This window comes from Nansenia antarctica (genome assembly GCF_963989245.1).
Source record: "Nansenia antarctica genome assembly, chromosome: 2".
Classification (NCBI taxonomy): Eukaryota; Metazoa; Chordata; class Actinopteri; order Argentiniformes; family Microstomatidae; genus Nansenia; species Nansenia antarctica.
Window position 1 is genome coordinate 41,825,474 of NC_137675.1, and position 20,871 is coordinate 41,846,344.

The 20,871-nt window shown below is 42.8% G+C and overlaps 2 protein-coding genes across 2 annotated transcripts in view; one reads left to right on the forward strand and one right to left on the reverse strand.

The window, feature by feature from the left end:
* The window catches only part of LOC308150160 (putative RNA-binding protein Luc7-like 1), a 31,276-nt gene extending 19,948 nt beyond the window's left edge, over window positions 1–11,328 (reverse strand). Inside the window, exons 1-3 of the mRNA XM_080523021.1 lie at window positions 11,119–11,328; window positions 6,754–6,848; window positions 661–759 (exon numbers count right to left, since the gene is read on the reverse strand). Coding sequence (XP_080379147.1) covers window positions 661–759; window positions 6,754–6,848; window positions 11,119–11,179 — 255 coding nt within the window. The 5' untranslated portion in view covers window positions 11,180–11,328. The remainder of the gene's footprint in view (window positions 1–660; window positions 760–6,753; window positions 6,849–11,118) is intronic.
* Window positions 11,329–11,940: 612 nt separating this feature from the next.
* Window positions 11,941–13,383, forward strand: LOC308149468 (piggyBac transposable element-derived protein 4-like). The gene is made up of 3 exons (XM_080522325.1): window positions 11,941–12,053; window positions 12,533–12,753; window positions 12,914–13,383. The coding sequence occupies exons 2-3, from the start codon at window positions 12,598–12,600 to the stop codon at window positions 13,181–13,183; spliced, it is 426 nt and encodes a 141-aa protein (XP_080378451.1). The 5' UTR covers window positions 11,941–12,053; window positions 12,533–12,597; the 3' UTR covers window positions 13,184–13,383.
* Window positions 13,384–20,871: the final 7,488 nt, after the last annotated feature.

Genomic DNA, 20,871 nt, shown 5'->3' on the forward strand with positions numbered 1-20,871 from the left:
AAAGTCTGCGAAGTTCATACTTCTAAAATACGTACACAGATACCATAAATGATGACATATGCAAATAGGCTGTGTCAGTCATTGTTAGTCTAATACATCTCAGAGTGAATGTGCTTTGGGACAGAGCCATAACAGAGATATCTACCAAATGTGAGGAATTTTTACAACCGTAATTGCCACTTGCAGCTATATTTATTTATTTTATATTTATTATATACTGTAGTTTTGGGATTGTAATGTTATTTCTTTCTGCGATTCACAAGCAGCTCAAAGAAAAACACATGCACACTCAGGGAACAGAAGTGTGTTACCCACTAAAAAAAGGCAACATGAGATTTCACATGCAGGGATTCCTATAATTTTATTTTAAAAATAAATAGAAATACTTGGATGTATATTTAATTGAAAACAGCAAATCTAGTCAAATGATGTCCTGCAATCAACCCTAACCCATTTTTTGGAGCATTTAACCCCCCATACTTACATCCAGCTCAAAGAACAGGTCTCAGTCATATAACCCCCCATACTGACATCCAGCTCAAAGAACAGGTCTCTGTCATTTAACCCCCCATACTCCCATACTTACATCCAGCTCATTTAACCCCCCATACTCCCATACTTACATCCAGCTCATTTAACCCCCCATACTCCCATACTTACATCCAGCTCAAAAAACAGGTCTCTGTCCTTCGAGGCGATGTCGTAGTCAGCCCGGAGAGCCAGGTCGTGGGTCTTGGAGCATTCACCCAGGTCCATGCGCTGAAAGTTGGTTCAAATGTTTAGCATTTGGTCAACAATCCTTTGCATGTAATAACTGGCTGAAGCCTGTGAGCCAGTGGGAGGATCAGTGAAGCTAATCAGTGAAGCCTCTGTAGTTTGGCTGGTGACGTATTCTGTGGATGGTCGTCTCTGACAAATACACGCCTACCTCCTGGAGTGTTCCTGATCGGCGGGACAGTTATTTGGGGGGTTTCTCAATTGTGGTGAGCATTCTTCGAGTCTTCCTTGGCCTGTGTGTGATTGTTGGTGAGCTGTTTTTTGTAACAAAGTTCCAAACTTTAGATTTTTCTGCCTAATAATGGCTTCCTTGACTTTCATTGACCCTTTGATCCTCTTGATGACAGATTCCAAAGGCAAACGCAAAGGCTAGAATAAATACTAGACATTGAGAGCTCTCTTACGGCTGCCAAATGATGTGAACACACCTAACATACCAGAAACACCTGTAAAGCCAATTGTCCCATGACAGAAATAGGGGGACTATAAAAGTGTTGTCATTTCCAGCAAATACAATCAAATATGCTATAGTAACACTGTATATGCTATAGCAACACTGTATATGCTATAGTAACACTGTATATGCTAGAGTAACACTGTATATGCTAGAGTAACACTGTATATGCTATAGTAACACTGTATATGCTATAGTAACACTGTATATGCTAGAGTAACACTGTATATGCTATAGTAACACTGTATATGCTATAGTAACACTGTATATGCTATAGTAACACTGTATATACAGTTAGGGATGCGCCGATCTGGATTTTTGGGGCCGATACCGATCACCGATTTTTTCCCTCAAGATCTACCGATACCGATCTTTTTTTAAATACATAACTGTAGGCCTACTGACTGGATAATAGCCTACATATATTTTGCTTTTTAGACAAAAGTCTTGATCCATTAGGCACCAAGCAAACACAGACCCAAGTCAGTCGATATGGCTGTATAAAAGACATCATAAACGTGGCCTTCATGGTTTACATACGCAGGGGTGTTTCAACAACTCCACCAAGGACTTAGCCACCACACTGGGATGTTCATCCACGTTCTCCAGCTTCTGTCCCTTCACTCTACCAGCCCTATCCAAGATGGCCACTGTACTGAAGCCGGCCTCATCGCCTCTGGACCCCATCCCTACCCCCCTCCTCAAAGAGGTGTTCGACACAGTAGGGCCACACATCCCCTCAATAATCAACAGCTCGCTGGCCACTGGCATTGTTCCGCCCACCCTGAAACAAGCAGTGGTACAGCCTCTCCTTAAGAAACCCAACCTGGACCCTTCCAACCTCAGTAACTACAGACCCATCTCCAAGCTCCCAGTCGTGGCCAAGCTCCTGGAAAAGGCTGTCCTCAGCCAGCTATGGCCCTACCTCCAACAGAACAACATCCTGGAGAAGTTTCAATCTGGCTTCAGACCTGGCCACAGCACTGAGTCGGCACTTTTAAAGGTTTGGAACGACCTCCTCCTCATCGCAGACTCCAGGAAATGTGCTGCCCTGGACCTCAGCGCAGCTTTTGACACCATAGACCATGCCATCCTCTTTAATCGACTCCAGCAGGAGGTTGGCATCACCGACACCGCCTTGTCCTGGTTCAAGTCTTACATCAGCAATAGAACCTACGCCGTCCACATAGCAGACAGCTCCTCCAGACAAGCCAACCTCACCTGTGGGGTCCCTCAGGGCTCCATCCTCGGTCCCATCTTGTTCTCCCTCTACATGCTCCCCCTCTGTCTAATCCCTCAACCCTACCAGATCTCATTCCACTGCTATGCGGACGACACCCAGCTTTACTTATCAATCAACACTGACGACCCCGCCGATCTGATGCGCCTGATGGACTGCCTCCACGATGTGAAGGAGTGGATGGCCCAGAACTCCCTACAGCTGAATGAGAGCAAGGGGGAAATCCTCCTCATCGGCAACACCACCGCCATCACTCAGCTCAGCACCAACATGGGAAGCCTGTCCACCCTTGTCAGACCACATGTCAAGAACCTCGGTGTCATCTTTGACTCCGAGCTCAACCTTAACCGACAAGTGAGCTCCGTCGTGAAGTCATGTTTCTACCAACTACGTATCATAGCCAAGATCAAGTCCTTCCTCACCCCCAGTGACCTGAGGAGGGTCGTCCTCATGCTAATTTCATCTAGGCTCGACTACTGCAACTCACTCTATGCTGGACTTCCTGATAAGACCATCTACCGCCTGCAGCTAGTCCAAAATGCCGCTGCCAGGCTGGTGTCAGGCACTAAAATGAGGGACCACAGGGACCACCCTGTCCTCATCTCCCTTCACTGGCTCCCAGTAAAGAAGAGAGTGAAGTTCAAGATCTGCACCTTTGTCTACAAAGCTCTCAACAGTCTCGCCCCACCCTACATCAAGGACCTCCTGGACCTGTCTTCCACCTCAAGGCCCAGGCTCAGGTCCGACGCCCAACTCAGCCTGAGGGTCCCCCGCACCAACCTCAAGAGGAAGGGTGACCGTGCCTTTGCGGTGATAGCACCGACCCTGTGGAACGCGCTCCCTTCCGCCATCAAGTCTGCCCCCACTCTGGACTCCTTTAGAGCCAAGTTAAAAACCCACCTCTTCGTCAATGATGTTCCCTAAGTCTACTCCCTATTTGTTGTAAATTGTATCCCTTGAGATGTTCGTTTAAGTAGTCTGTGTCTGTTTGCTTTCTGCGTTCCTTGTCCTTGTCCTTGTCTTTATCTGTTCCTTTACCCGGGCTGCGCCCCGGGCCGATGTAAAAGTTGGATGGGGGGCGCATTATAAATAAAATTAACATTAACATTAACATAACAAGGGGTGCAAACTGGCGATGGACCAAAAAGGTGACACTTTTTTTTTTGTCCGTAGATGGTAAGCTCTATCATTAACAGTGGTCTAACAATGATGCGTGTGTAAGTAGCGATGGCCCTGACCGTAACACCCGCATAATTAATGTAAGCAACCTGTTCCTAAATTAATTATGCGGGTTCCTGCAGGTTTCAACAAGTTACATTTAAGACCTTTATAAGAACACTTTTAATATATTTTAAGACCTATTGAGCAAGTATTGGTATTAGACTCGCATTCATTGATTCTTTTCATTAGCAATGCTGGGTGATCTGTTCTGTTGCATATAGAACAATGATAATGTAAGTTAGCCTACTTTATCAATTCTTGATTCATTTCCATTGCTTCTCAACACAATACTAGATATAATAGCATAAATAACAGAATAAACTCACACACTTACTTACACTGCATAGCCTACATACTGAGATATGGCACACACACACACACCTCTCACAGGTACACACACCTCTCACAGGAGGTCCACACACACACACACACACACACACACACACACACACACACACACACTATATTTACTAAAACACACACACCGTTGCTACAACTGCAAGTTTGAAGAAATTCACATGCCTAGTCGAATCGCCTCCTACGGCGATTATCATATCGTGGCCTCTTGTCTTATCATTTCACGTGGCAAAATATCAGGGTTTTGGGCGCAGCTTAACGTTGTACATTTATTTTATTAGAATGCTCGTCCATTAACCAATGTCACACGAGCAATAAGTGCAAGTTTTGATGTCTCTCATCTGCACGCGTCGTATTCCCACGCAGTGGGTCTGGCGACAATAATACATTTTCCGGTCTGACTTTTTAAATAAAAATAAATCGATTCTACGCAAGTCTAAAGCACACAGAAGCCATTAAAAATGTTTATTTTGAAAGTCTCACCCTGTGTCTGATCCTGATGTTATAGAAGCAGCGTAGCAGCAGGGTAGAAGCGAGACAGTCTAGGGCTGCGTTCGTAAATTCGCTCTGAGAGCGCAGGAGGGCACACTGGGCTCAACGTCATAAAGGGACCAAGTAATTTGATTGGACAAGAGGCATTCCATGACTGCTGGTCAGATTTCCAGAGCGAATTTACGAACGCAGCCTAGAACTACACCACTCACCGACTCGTTGTTTTTTTGTTGTAAAGTACCCACTCAATATGATAAACAACAGTTTAACGATCACTAAATACTTTATGGATTGGATTCACCATTCTCGTTTGCCATAGACTACTGTTTGGTAAGGCTTTTGTAAATACTTTTGTTTTGGGGCTGTATGATAAAAAAATACCGCTTCTCTTGAAATCACTCTCCAGCTCCTATGACGCTTTGAGGTCATGAATGCATAATTTTTTTGGGTGAACTACCGTAATAACCCTAAATGGTTAGAGTGCAACGTATATCTGCTTTCAGAAACTGTTGGATTTTTTTCGATTGCACATATAGTTCAAGAATTACGATAGTTTGAACGAACCCTGTAAAATCCTGTTGAGAAGTTATCACAACATAGAAATAACGTTTTCCCACAATAAAATAACTTAAAAGATCGGCTTTTGCGATCGGCCATTTTTGCCGATCACCGATCGAGTCATTTGGAGTGAAATCGGCCGATTTAAATCGGTGGCCGATAAATCGGAGCATCCCTATACACAGTATATGCTATATACAGTATATATACAGTATATAGTATATATACAGTATATAGCAACACTGTATATGCTATAGCAACACTGTATATGCTTTAGCAACACTGTATATGCTTTAGCAACACTGTATATGCTATAGCAACACTGTATATGCTATAGCAACACTGTATATGCTATAGCAGTGTTTCCCCTACAATTGCCTTGGGAGGGCGGGCCGCATCTGGTTAGCTCGTTGGTTAGTCCGCCAGTAGTCTCGCATAGCCAGACCTATCTCCACACTTCGCTTCGCACTGGAGAATAATACAAGATTTTGCACGAGTGTGTGCGCGCGACGAGAGTTTTTGCTGGGTGAGATGTCTGCAGATGGAAAGTAAGCAAGTTGAAACGTTAGCAAATGTAATTGCTGAGTGTTCTGACAGAGAAAGTTGGTTAAAATTGGTCGTTATTATTGTGACTAGAAAGTGTCTGACTATAGCTTCATGGTGTAAATAGTGTCTAAGAACTAGCTAGCTAGCTAGCTCAGAGGTGATGAGATGAGTTAGTCTGCTTGCACACTTAACAGCTAAAGAGCTAACTGGATGCACTTTATTATTTTACTTAAAGTAGATATACAATCTTTCTTATTCTGCTAGAATTGGGCTTTATGGTAATACCATAATGGCATATTTACAGTACATGGCCAGTGGATTGAAGCATTGGAAATGCTTTTTTTTTTATAGTTGGACATACCATTTTTTTTCAGGTGAGAGAGTAAAGTCAAAATGACTTTCTCTGACTGCATTGCCCACAGCAATCCAATATTCACTTATAATTATGTTATAAATTGATATGGATAAATGTATACCTCTTATTAGATTATAAATACTCTAGTTGTTATGTTTGCCTTTTGGTTGACAGCAAAAGAGGGAGAGAGGAGGATAGAGAGGGAGAGAAGGAGAGAGAGCAGGATGGTGTCGGCACACCAGAGAGAGACAGCAAGAGGTGAGAAAGGTGGACAGGTAGTCAAGACCACATAAGTAAGTAGCCTTGAGAACCGATGGTTCTCGAGCCTAATGGCCCTTAGGGGGCAGGAGCCTATCTCCTGTTTCCGTAGCGTGAGGCGGCTTAATGTAGAAGTACACCCCCTGGACATGACGCTGGTATGTCTCAGGGTCTTACCCCTGGGGGGGGGGGGGGGGGGGGGGGTTCGTGCCACGGTCCATGCCACCCCCCCAAGGCAGCAAACCTAGGGGAAACACTGTATAGTAACACAGTATATGCTATAGTAACACTGTATAACACTGTATATGCTATAGTAACACTGTATATGCTATAGTAACACTGAAGTAACACTGTATATGCTAGAGCAACAGGAAAAAAACAAGGATACAGTAACTGTAAAGTAATAAAATGTTGGTGACTTGTTCCTTCTAAGTTCTCTTGAAGGAAAGGGGAATTAGAAATGGTGCTTTGAAGAAGTATGGTTGGGCTACTCACAGTTCCTGAGAGGATGTCATGGGGGCAGCAGTTCAGCAGGTGGCTCTTGCAGACACGCTCGTCTGTGAACTTGATCCTCTGCCGCGTCTCGTCACCTGCAGCGGGGATGAGGGGGACCACAGAGACAAGAAAATGTATCGACTGCAAACTGAGCTACTGGGCCCACTGGTAGAAGAGTATTACTATTATGCCATCAACCGAAACAACCCCGAACTGGTGGGATGAAACATGCGTCTGCTCTGAGGTAAACCGGAGCGTTCCGGGCCCCTGAATAAATGTATGCCACTCAAGCACATGAGAACATCTCAAGTAAAAAGTTTTTACTTTAAATGTTCTAAGATGATTGAAATCCTCCTCTGAACATTGTTAAAAGATAGGTTTAAAGGCATTCTCGTTAAAGTATTGTGAGTGGGTCTGCAACTTGTGTGACCAAACATGATTTCAGACAGAGCTATGTTGCCCTCTTTGCCCTTGGGAATGGAACTACGAGGTAAAAATTAAATCAAGAATTCAAGAATTTGCTTGTTGTTTTCAATGGGAAGGATGCGTTGTGGGGCCCCTCAACCAACATAGGGCGATATTGGCACGGATACCCTTCTCCCAACTTCGGCACGACACCAAAAATTCTGTTCTGTATAAACATACTTACGCATGCACAATGCCCAACAACAACCCGGCCTGGACTACTTCTGAGAAAATGTCTGGGAGCAGAAGGACCAGGAGGATGTGGATGAACACTGGGTAGTGGCCAATATAATCAACACATAGCTTGTATCTGGTATGTATTTACATGTCTATTCCTCGTCATCATTGCTTCACATTATTTTGTGCTGGTTTTCAGTTGTTATCAAGCGTTATTGGTGCTTCTATTTTCGCACTGGTCAGGTGAACTTGCATTTGGACTACTCTACTTTAAAAAAAGACGTAATTACTGTGATTAGTAACTGATAACGACACCTACAATGACCGCAAAATGGATATGGATATTTGAAAAACAGGCATTTGCTTGTACTCGAGCAGACACGGGTTGTGTCTCAATTAGGAAGTTACCATCAGCATTCTTAGGCATGTTCCATTCGGATGGTACTTTAAAATGATGGCTGCTAAGGTATCATGTGCATACGGTGCCTTTATTAGACCAATGTTGAAGGCACCATACCATGCATCCATAACTGCGAAATGTTCTTAAAAAAATAAAAAAATAAAAAAGGTTTAACGGTGGACAAAATCCACCGAAGCAGAGAAAATTTGGAATTATTCCACTACAATTTCTGAAAGACACTATTTCTGTATGAAAAGACACCCTCTTATGGCGCTTCTCCACTAGTGTCCTGTACCGGAACCTGTGCTCCCGCTTTGTTTTGCTTTCTCCACTACCAACTGGGCCGTACCAGGCCGTAGTACCCGTAGTGATTTTTTCTTGAGAACATTTCGTCCAATCAAATTACTTGGCCCCTGTATGATGTCGGACCCAGTGTGCTCTCCGGCGCTCTCAAAGCAAATTTATGAACGCGGCCCAAGTGTATCATGGCGAGTAGAGTAGAGTGCTAGTAATGTTGGCGGCGGAGAAGAACTCAAAATGCCTCCCTCGTCATTTAAATCCCATGTATGGGAGCACTTTGGCTTCTCTGTCAATTATAACAATGACGGACGAAGGGTGGTCGATAAAAAAGTTGCGGTGAGTAGGCATTGTGCAACGAGAAAGTCGTATGAGAGAGGCAATACGTCGAGCATGGCCACACATTTGACGCGACCTCACCCTGGTGTGTTGACGGAAGGCACGAAAAAGGTAGCGTGACAACTTCTGATAATGTAGGCATTTTTTTTCATATCATGTTTAAAACATGTTTATTTGTCTGCTTTAAAGAGCCCAGTGATTCACTGCTGCAATCAGGCGCCTCCTCCCTCTCTCCTATTGCATCATTTAAGTTGAATGTGTATTTCAGTATAATATGTAGCCTAATGTTTGAGTGTAGAATATGTTATATATCTTGAATGTTGTTGGGTTTTTTCACACGAAAAATGATCCGATCCGTGACTCAAAAACCGCGACACGATCCGATCCGTGAGTTAGGTGATCCGTTACACCCCTAGTGTGAACGGGTGAATGAGGCCGTTGTAAAGCGCTTTGGATAAAGGCGCTATATAAGTCAGTCCATTTACCATGTTATGCCTGTTTAATCATCCACTCTAAGTTGTGGATAATACAGTTAGTAAAGTGACTGAACAAAGCTATTCTCTCCATGACAAATTCACTGTTTACCTGGGACCCAAGCTTATGAAACCATGCAACTATAACTAAATCAGTGAGTTTCATTCCAATATGGATACATTCTTATTTAACTCATGTTTTTTTCTATATCAATGGTAAGCCTAATTGATATACAGTACAGGCCAAAAGTTTGGACACACCTTCTCATTCAATGTGTTTCCTTTATTTTCATGACTATTTACATTGTAGATTCTCACTGAAGGCATCAAAACTATGAATGAACACATGTGGAATGATGTACTTAACAAAAAAGTGTGAAATAACTCTAAATATGTCTTAGATTTTAGATTCCTCAAAGTAGCCACCCTTTGCTTTTTTGTTGTTAATAAAATAAAAAATGGTTGTTGTTAATAAAATATATAAAATATATATATATAATAACATATTATTATTAACACATATTACATTTAATATTATTATTATATATTTTATTAACAACAAAAAAGCAAAGGGTGGCTACTTTGAGGAATCTAAAATATAAGACATATTTAGAGTTATTTCACACTTTATTGTTAAATACATAATTCCTATGTGTTCATTCATAGTTTTGATGCCTTCAGTGAGAATCTACAATGTACCAAATAGTCATGAAAATAAAGGAAACGCATTGAATGAGAAGGTGTATCCAAACTTTTGGCCTGTACTGTATAGTAATATAAAAATATCAATGGATTCCATGTTCAACTGGAATTAAACATTTAAACACACACACATACACAGGTTCAGCAACCTTAAGTGCATATACAGATGAAAAGTGTGTTGTAACTGTTGTTGATAACATAGAATCAATGATATCCATTTTGAAGTGGAATGAAGCTATGGAACACACACACACACACATACATACCCCCTAATGAGAGGTGTGTGGCTGTTCGAGGTTGTCAACAAGCAGGTCTATTCTGGGCCATTGTTATGGACAGTGCTACCCTGAGACCTAGCTCAGCATCAAGACTGTTTCTGTCTGAGGTATGCCAGGGGTGAGAATCCTAACGCACACTGGGATTTGTTGCCAAACTGGATCAGAACATCAACTACTTTCTCAGCCAAGCAGGAGTCTCTTCCTTTCTGCAACCCATAACTGTCACATTCTTTGCCTCAAAAAGCATCTTGCTGCCATTGTTAGCTTGCAGTGTAACTAAGGCCTCCGTCTCTGGAAGACTGAGACCTAGGTCTGATGACGGGGTCAGAATACAGCCTTATCAACCCATTGGAGTCTCTGAGAACCCTAGGTGTAAGTGACCAAGTTCTTAAAGTTCTCCTGCAAGCTTCCCATGACCTCTGCCATGTGCTTTCTCAGTGCCTCTCACTGGGGTGATTCTGTCTGTCCATGTGAGCAGAGAAACAGAGAACAGGTAAAAAGGCAAATAAGTTCCAGCATTCAGCCGGGACTGCCACCGCCTGAGGCGTGCTGTAAAGCCCCTGATGCCATCTTCCAATTCCAAGATATGTAGGCAATATCGCCCAGCGTATAGTTGAATGACAGAGCTTTGACCCTGTCGTTTGATCCAATCTCATCATGATGCTCATCATAGCCTGTGAATGGGAAGAAATACGGCAGACAAATATTTTGAACAAAGTGTAGTCGTGTTGACTTTGTCGGCAGATATAGATATATTTTACATTGATCTTTTGTTTTTACATGAAGTAGGCTAGCAATCTGGCTGTTCGCGCTGCTTGCGAACGTGTTGCTCACTCCGCTGCTGCCGGGGTGAGGAGGAGGGTTCGTCTCCTGACTTCAGCGCACTAGTTCAGTCGCCATATATCATATCATATAACACCGGACACAATTGCTATCACTGTTACTATCAGAACACTCTTCCAAACCAACCACTGAGACAGGTCTAGACGACGACGTTAACTGAGGTGGCGGTCACATCCATGGTCGGAGGCTAGTTCTAGTTGTTGCTACAGACGACTGGTAGTAGTCGTGACGATGGTGATTGAGTGGGATTGTCCGCTCAAACAACACTTACCATGATGGTCCACAACAACAGTATTTGTTTACGGTCAGAGAGAACATTAGCGCATACATTCATGCATGTTCGTGTTTAGCCAACGTTATCTAGATAACTCCATGGTTGAGAAAGACTCACCGTCCCTTGAGGTTCCCATCAACTCGTCCAGCAACGCTCTCATCTGCGCCTGGGCCGACATAGCAGGTAGGGTCGAGTACAACAGTTCTGGGGAAATATATACGGACCAAACTCTGTATCTTTCAAATGCAGGACTATTTGGTTAGATTAGACGACAGTTCACGAGTTGTTCTTCTTGTGTCTGTCTAGAAGACGAGACGTTGTTCAGTTTACGAGTTGGGGGGAGGGGGGGCTGCGGCCGGATCTATGTGGTGGAACTCCGCCCACCTACTTCCGTCTTCTTCTTCTTTTGGATTTAACGGCAGCTTGCATTCTTAGCGTTGCACTACTGCCATCTTCTGGATTTATCCAATTCCTACATTGTCCATCTCGTCTCTCTATCAGCCCACTTCTCAGTTCCTCCATCATGCCTGTCTTTCTGACGCATTTCCTGCAGACCCTCCTACTTCCGATGAACGTAAACGTCTTTAAATGCGGATTTCTCCTTCTGCGCCGAAATGTACCTCCGCCAGCACAAATCCACACACAACATTGTAATTACCGTAATTTCTAAACGGTTTGTGCTATCGAAAAAATTCCAACTGTCCCTGAAAGCTGAGATGTTGCACTTCAACCAACATATAGGGTATTACGGTAAAATGTGACGTGACGACATTCTCAGAGTCCGTTTACTCACAATGGAGGCGGGGGAGGAGTTTACAAAATGGAGGAGGTTTACTAAATGTTTGCTAGCGTAAAAATTGTTCCCTAATAACCTATTCTGAAGCTTTGGAAACGATGAAATATTCTTTGCTATCTCTCGAGGGTAAACAAGTATTATTATTATTATTAAAAATGTCTCGGAAATCATTGAGGGTGTCAAAACCTCCATCTCGATTTATCGAGGAGTCAGGACGACAGTGAACACGGAAGTGAATACATCATTCATCATCAACGTGAGTAATTTTTGTATGTTATAGCCTAACACATTTGTAGCCTAACTTTTTGGGTAACTTGCATAATATTTTCCTTCGGGATGAAGTTATATTATTGTTATATTATCTACATTACTTTTAGCATGCCTCTAGTTCCATGTGCACCAATGTCCATCCAGTCTACACTGGCGAGACGGTACTGCGCTGGCAGAAGACAGGTATTGACATATGCTGTAATGTAACCTTTTGTCAGTTGATGAATAAATGCATGTTACAACACACTATACATGCATATTACAACACACTATACATGCATATTACAACACACTATACATGCATATTACAACACACTATACATGCATATTACAACACACTATACATGCATGTTACAACACACTATACATGCATATTACAACACACTATACATGCATATTACAACAAAACACATTGAATTACCATTGTGACAATGTGCACCCTCCTTTTCTCTCCTATCTATCTAGCTGATGGACAAAATGAGAGGGTCCCCATCCCCAGGCCCACAGCTGTCGGGGAGTATAATAAGTACATGGGGGGTGTTGATACATCTGACCAGATGCTGGGGACAAACTCTGTCCACCGCAAAACCAGGCGGTGGCCTATTACTGTGTTCCAGCACTTTGTGGACATTAGTTTGACAAACAGCTACATAGTCCACAAGGAGCTATGTAAAAGCAAGCAGGAGGTATGTAATTGTACTCTTCTGTATTTTGCACTGTCCTGTCTTGTCCTTGCACCTTTTGTATGCTTGTCTACTTATTGTTATGCACCAACATTCCAAAGCAAATTACATGTATGTGTGAAAACCCCCGGCAAGAGTAAATCTGATTCTGATTTTGTTTCAGGGACACATGACACGCCAGGACTTCCAGGAGCAGCTGACTGCCCAGCTCCTGGGAGTGCCACTGCATGGCAGGCCGGAGAGGACCCCCAGCCAGGGCCATTTCCCTGTCCCTGTGAGTGACGGTCAGGGGAAGGGCAAGACTGTGAGAGCCACCCTGGGGAGAAAGAGGTGCACTCTGTGCAAAAGAAACACTCCTTGGAGATGTAGAGAGTGTGGTGTGGGCCTCTGCCTTCAACTCGACAGGAACTGTTTCACTCTGTACCACGACTGAGTACAGTAGGCCTGTCTGTATATAGTTAGTTAGTTAGTCCTCTTCACCCCGTTGAGGGGCATAGGGCGTCCACCAGAGCTCTCCATCTCACTCTCTTTTGGGCCTGGGCCTTTGTTTCTTGCCAGCTCACCCCGATGTTCTTCAGGTCTTGGAGTGTGGAACGTCTCCAGGTGTTTTTCGGCCTTCCAGCTTTCCTCTTCCCCTGCGGGTTGTAGTCCAAGGCCTGCAGTGTTTCCTCCAGGAATTTTTACAATGGTGGCGGGTAGTGCTGACCGCACGCGCGCTCAAAACAACGACGTAATTTCAGCCAAAACTCGAGGATGGCCCAAAAAAAGAAAATGTTTTCCTGTACTTCTCCCGTGTGTCTCTTATTGTCTGTGTCTGCATGTTTTTCCAGCATGTAATTCCGTTGTCAATAAAAACAAAAACACTGATCTGACGTTTTTTTTCACAACGTTATTACTTGTCACTTTAAGCCCAGGAGGGAGTTAGCGATTAGCGATGTTTAGCTTAGCTTAGTTTAACAGAAGTATCTTCACTTTTAACATGACTTCCCGTGGTCGTAGAGGGCTGGTCGACGGCTTAAAATGACCGTGTAGACCTGTAGACCTTATCCAGCTATAGTCTTGTGTTTCTACCCCGGGCATAGCCGGTGTTATTCACGGACAAACACTCCTGTTAGAGTGGTTCTAGTACACTGGACATAGGTAACACATAGAGAGGCTTCTCCTCTCTCTCTCCATCCTACACTACACTACACTACGCATCCTATACTACACTACACTACGCTAGCTCGCGGTGTTCGGGTGACAGCCAGGGCGCGTTCGTAAATACGCTCTGGAAATCTGATCAGCACTCACGGAATGCCTCTTGTCCAATCAAATGACTTGGTCCCTTTATGACGTTGAACCCAGTGTGCGCTCCGGGGCTCTCAGAGCGAATTTACGAACGCAGCCTCAAGTTCAATACTCGCGACACACACGGACTGGTCCAGTTTCAGCGCTTGTGGGTGTGTCTAGCGCTGTGAAGGTCTGAAAAGCGGCCTAAATTTTTTTTTTTTTTGGGGTTGAGAAATCTGAATGGTGGCGGAGGAAATTCCATCGTGGCGGTCCGCCACGATGAAATGCATGTAGAGGAAACACTGGCCTGTCTAGTGATGTTGTTGGAGTCCTTCCTAAGGGTGTGCCCTATCCAGCTCCACTTTCTCCTTTTGATGGTGGTAGCTATGCTGTCCTGGTTTGTTATTCTCCACAGCTCTTCATTTGTGATTCTGATGGGCCACCACAGCTTGAGGATGTACCGCAGGCATTTGTTGACTAACACCTGGATCTTGCTTGTGAGGCATAGCTTGTGTATATAGTCTGTTCTTAATTATTTGTATATAGTCTGTTCTAAATCATTTGTATATAGTCTGTTCTTAATTATTTGTATATAGTCAATTTAATATTTCACTAAAAACCCTCTAAAATCAATTCCATTTTTGTGTTTTTTTCCCCTCAAAACATTTCAGTAATGTCAGATATTGAAAGCTGAAGTAATCCTGACAAAAGGAGCAAAGGCATTTACTCACAGGACATTATCTGACATTTTTACAGCCAAAACATTACAAAATACTTTTATTCTTGACTAAAAACCTATAAAACCCAATTCCGATTTTCTTTTTCCTCCATGTCACTAATCACTAGAATGGTCATTACTCTTGAACAATATAAGATATTTCTAACCTGTCTTCTATTCTGAATTGCCAACAGAATTGTGCATGCCTCATACCCTCTAACTTTCCTTCAAGCTTGTAAGTAAAATGGTTTAAAATGCAGTTTTCTGATGGAGTATGGCAGCCGGAGAAGATTTTTGTAAAGATTGCTGTGTGAAATCTGCTGGATAAAGGATAGTTATTCTCAAATAATAAAATAAACATTGATACCATTTAAAAGTACTAGCTCTTCTCTTTAAAATGGTCATATCATTTTGGCTCTGTGATGTAATATGAAAACACCGAAAATGTTCTTGTATCGGAATGCCATATTCCGGAATATGAACATATGAAAATATGAATATAAAATTAGGTCTAAAAGGGTTAAAATAAAAGTGTCCAAGTTAATCTTTTAGTATTTAAACAGTGGTAAATAGGCATCAGAAGAAATATCAATCATAACCATATTTTTATTATGTCAATAAAAACAGTCAGATTACAATGAATGAATGATTACAATGAAGCCACGCCCCAAAATAGAAATTGTCCAATCATATCACAGCAAAAGTCACTACAGGCAGAAAACTCGGACAAACAACTCGCTAATATCTGATGGTGAAAAGCTTCTAGACGAAATATTCTTGTCATCTTTTAAAAAAAACATGTCTATTACTTGCTGTGATAAATCAGAAATCAGAAATTTGCCAACTCCCGCCATTGTAAGTCATTGAATGTCATTCAGTCACGGTCGGTCAGTCAGTCAGTGAAGCGTTTGTTTGTCCGAGTTTTCAAAGGGGGCGTGACTTAGCGATAGGTCCATTCACAAAAGCATACAACATACAAATATATGAATACAATTACACAGAACAGAACATGGGGCCGATTCCTAGAAGCGCGATTAACTCTGATCCGGGTTTAAATCAGATATCTGCTGATATCACCACAGTAGTAAATATTCATTTATTAAAATATGAACATATAACAATAACTGGGGCTAGTATGAACTACACATTTAATCGGTCAGCAATTTCTTCCCAAACCATTTCCCTCGCCTTGTTAATTGCGGCAGTATTGCACTATTTTACATCTTATTTTTTGTCTTCATAAAGACCAATAAGTAGGTGTGCTGCGCAAAAAGTAGGACCGCTGCAGAGTGTAGTATCTTCATTTCGACAATTCGACTCTTCGGGGCTCTTTATGTCTGTTCGAGGAATCACCTGAGGCTTGAATCCCAATCATGAGTTCCCTGAACGCGGCTTTTATTTTAATCGCCGATATACTAATCAACGTTCGAGGAATCACCTGAGGCTTGAATCCCAATCATGAGTTCCCTGAACGCGGCTTTTATTTTAATCGCCGATATACTAATCAACGTACGTGGAATACCCACCTGGAGGGCATTAATGATATCATGTAAATAAAGCAAGTTCATTTTACAGAGAATGAACAAGTTGGTACTCTGAATCAACAGTCTGAGAGGGGGGTTAACCAGGCAAGCTGTGCTATCTATGCTGAGAACAAGAAGCACCTATTCCAAAGTTGAAGGGGCAATCTGTAATTGGTGCATATGTTACGGTACATGTGGGAAAACGGTTTATGCTGGCAAGTCCCGGGAAATGCCGACATAAACCGTCAGGATGGTTCATGTGGGAAATACATTCTTACTTTTAGCACCATGGACAGCGCCATGGACAGCGCCAGCAGAACGGACGGGATTTGCTTCACACTGTATTTAACTAAATAGCCTACGACTAAAGAAGCCTATATTACATCAATCAAAACATATGTCTAGCCTACATGCAGTGAACTCTAAAAGTAGGACCAACACATTTGTAAATGGGGAATGCGGAGTCTACTTACCAACGACATAATCTTGTGAGAGGCGACATGGTGGCTGCTCTCTGTGTCAGATGAATCTTCTCGACGTCTGACCATCATTATCAAAGCTAATATCTCCTCATATCCTTCTCAGTATCATACATGTTCTTTGCAATGGTGGAAATAAATAAAAAGAAAGAATCAAGCTCAACAGCTCAACTGTGTGTCAACAAGTTCCCGAAATGCGCTCCTCACTTTGATGCACGCACGCCTAAAGGCTTCCTGTGGCACGGGAGCGGATCACTGGCCTTGTTTTGTGAACATTACAGTCTAAACTTTAAGCAACAGTTGATGAGTTGGGGGGGCTATGAGTTGTGGGGGGGGGGGGGGGGTAGAATACGACGCAGTTTTTTCAGCTCACGCCGGGCTGCGTCCTAGCGATTCCCACCCGAGTTGGGGTAGACCACGCCAACTTCTGGAATATGTAGGGGTGTTATTTTATTTTTTTTCTCAAACACAAACACAATCACTGACACACAAGAATAGGCGCGCGTTCCAGGGCCCACAGGGCAATGAGAGCCGCGCCCGGCCGCTTGCGGCCGTGTCCGCGGCGAACATTGACCGTTGGCCCGCGGCACACTCAGCGCCGCCGAGTTGCATACAGAGATGGGTAGACTATATCTAATCGTGCACCAGGGGTGAAAGGGGTTTGAGTTTCTTACAGGAACTATAGGCTACTACCCCAACCTTCATCGTCTCATATTGTTCTCCTCCTGCCCCCAGCTTCATGCATCCCTGAACACACACATCGTGGTGTTGGTGTCGAAATTAGAAACACTTTAGGGCTGCCATGTTTCACCAAAAGTTTGGAGTGAGAGTTTTTGGTGGTGGAGCGACCCAAAACTGTGCACGTTTTGGTAGCGGCGGCCCGTCTCTCCCACACAATTATTTGTGCTAGTTTCCTGCAATTTTAAACCAGCACAAGAAATGAAAATAATTGGAACATTTGATAAAACAAGAGAAATTCAGATAATATATCTTAAGTCTTAATAAACAAATACAGTAGCCTACAGAGTCTAAAACAAAATTGGGCCTCATCAAGTGAACTCAACCCCTTGGTCAGCAGCAGAAAGACCCTTGGTCATCATCTTATACAGTGCATAGATGGCTATCATGTTATACAGTACATACCAGGGTTTTTCCTGGGTCAGAATCAAGCCTTGGAGGTTGATGTTGTGCGCGCGCAGTGCGCCCACATTTTCTTTGAGGGACCCCCAATTGTTGTATTTGTATTGTAAATTGTAATTATTATTATTAATAATAATAATAATAATACGATGCGATTTGAACGTACCAGTAGTCTATCAGATACGTATGCACATATTTTGCTACCAGGGTTGCCAGATGGAATTGACAATTTCCAGCCCAACCAGTCTAAAAGCTGCCGAATCCACCCGTCCAGTGTGACCAAAAGTAGCCCAATCTGGCAACACGGCTTGCTTATGGAAGCATATAGTGGACTAAATTCAAATGTTAATGCAATTTGAGATTGCATTTGCATGTTCCACTTTTGCATGCATTCTTTCAGACAATATTCAAATTCAAATGCAATTCTAATGAGGATGTGAGGATGTGTTTCCTAGAACATATAAATGCAATTGCTAATCACATTATTGCATTACAATTTGAATATTGACTCAAATAACGCAGGCAAAAGTGGCAAATGAATATGCTATTTTGGGATTGCATAGTAATTTTCACATTAGAATGAACTTTTGAATTTTGTCAGCTACAAAGCAGTGCATGACTTTGAAAATTAAATGTCAAATGGCTTTGCATTATCATTTTAATATTGACAGCGAATGTGCACATCAGGTACATGAAAATGAAAATGAAAATCATTAGAATTGCATTTGAATTTGAATATTGTCTGAAAGAATGCATGCAAAAGTGGAACATACAAATGCAATCTCAAATTGCATTAACATTTGAATAAAGTCCACTATATGCTTCCATACGGCGCGACTGTAATCCCGGTCGGACTGTCTCAGTGCCCAGTGCTGCCCACCCAACCACGTCGCGTTGCGTCGGGTCTACTGTAAAGCGGGTTAACATGTCCTTTTCAAAGGTATTAAAATAGACGCAACGAAACATAACGTCAGCCACGTGTTTCCTTGTTGGAAATTATGGATCGTGAATCGTGATTGCTTCTGCACTCTGCAGCAATCGGATTTTCATTGACAGGCAGCTGCATCTCTTCCCCCAACGGCGTTCCGGCACAGAAAGTCTTGCCGGAACGCAGCACCGGACCGTTCCGGCCCACTTTCACCTATGTCGTGCACCCCGTGTTACGTCACAAGCTAAAATCCAATGGGGTTGCGGAACGACCTGCGGGGCGGAAGAACAAGATACAGAGAACACCCCTACATATTCCAGAAGTTGGCGTGGTCTACCCCAACTCGGGGCGTGGTCTACCCCAACTCGGGTGGGAATCGTTAGGACGCGCCCGGGCTCATCGGGCCAAAGGAGAAATAACTCACCGGTAGAACAAGCGATTGTCCAATCAGAATCGAGTATTTTAGAGAGCCGTGTCATTGCCTAAAAAATAAAGAGAGCATTACAGTGATCTCGGAATCCATGACATAACCTGCCCTATCAACTGTTTTAAGCAGAATAAACACATAATAATATTTGACAAGCATTTATCCCATTAGAAAAACGCATTTATTGAGGATAAATTGTCTGTTAATTACTTCTCACATTCAGTTAATTCAGTGGCCTACCGGTGAGTTATTTCTCCTTTGGCCCGATGAGCCCGGGCGAGCTGAAAAAACTGCTTCGTATTCTACCCCCCCCCCCACACACACCAACTCATAGCCCCCCCAACTCATCAACTGTTGCTTAAAGTTTAGACCGTAATGTTCACAAAACAAGGCCAGTGATCCGCTCCCGTGCCACAGGAAGGATTTAGGCGTGCGTGCATCAAAGTGAGAGGAGCGCATTTCGGGAATTTGTTGACACACAGTTGAGCTGTTGAGCTTGATTCTTTCTTTTTATTTATTTCCACCATTGCAAAGAACATGTATGATACTGAGAAGGATATGAGGAGATTAGCTTTGATAATGATCGTCAGACGTCGAGAAGATTCATCTGACACGGAGAGCAGCCACCATGTCGCCTCTCACAAGATTATGTCGTTGGTAAGTAGACTCCGCATTCCCCATTTACAAATGTGTTGGTCCTACTTTTCACTGAGAGTTCACTGCATGTAGGCTAGACATATGTTTTGATTGATGTAATATAGGCTGCTTATTTAGTTAAATACAGTGTGAAGCAAATCCCGTCCGTTCCGCTGGCGCTGCATAGTGGCGCTGTCCATGGCGCTGTCCATGGTGCTAAAAGTAAGAATGTATTTCCCACATGAACCATCCTGATGGTTTATGTCGGCATTTCCCGGGACATGCCAGCATAAACCGTCGACTTGGTACATGCCGGCATGTCCCAGGACATGTTAGCATGTACCAAGCCAATGGTTCATGCTGGCATGTCCCGGGAAATGCCAACATAAACCGTTTTCCAACATGTACCGTAACACATGCATTGTTTTACTTTTAAAGCAATGATATATAGCCATTGATTCTTAAATTTATAAAAGCCTTATACGCTTAGTTCAACTGTCATACCCCAACATTTGCAGGAAAAGTGCTATACAAATAAAGGTTATTATATTATTACTATTATTATTATTATTATTATTATTCCATCAACGTCGCTAAAGGAAAATCCAGGCTTATTTTACTCAAGACACAAGCGTTAATGGAATACCCCACTGAACTCAAAATATCAGATTGTTTTACTCCTTTGTTTGTAAACAATGCAATTGTAAACAAATGCTGTATTGCTTTAAAACAAGGTTAAAACTATACTTTTTTGGTCTCATGGATGGTCAAGTCCTTGCATCCATAGCTGCATAAGGCACAGTTTAAGAGTGAGAACATTTTAATCATTTTCTGCGTATCATTAACAAAGTCTACCAAAGTTGGTGACATTCTTGAGAAAGCATGTGCAGATTGATGAATATTGGTGTTAGGTATCCAGAGTAATAACATCAGTGTGTATGTCAGTGTATGTTTGTGTATAGTTTGGAGATGTCGTGGTCTGTCACAGTGTTCCGCTC

What these genes read in the sequence shown, in the direction of transcription:
- LOC308149468 (XM_080522325.1), top strand. Translation starts at nt 12,598, where the DNA reads ATGGGGGGTGTTGATACATCTGACCAGATGCTGGGGACAAACTCTGTC. An exon ending in TATGTAAAAGCAAGCAGGAG is followed by an intron (nt 12,754 to 12,913) that starts GTATGTAATTGT and finishes ATTTTGTTTCAG; the next exon opens with GGACACATGACACGCCAGGA.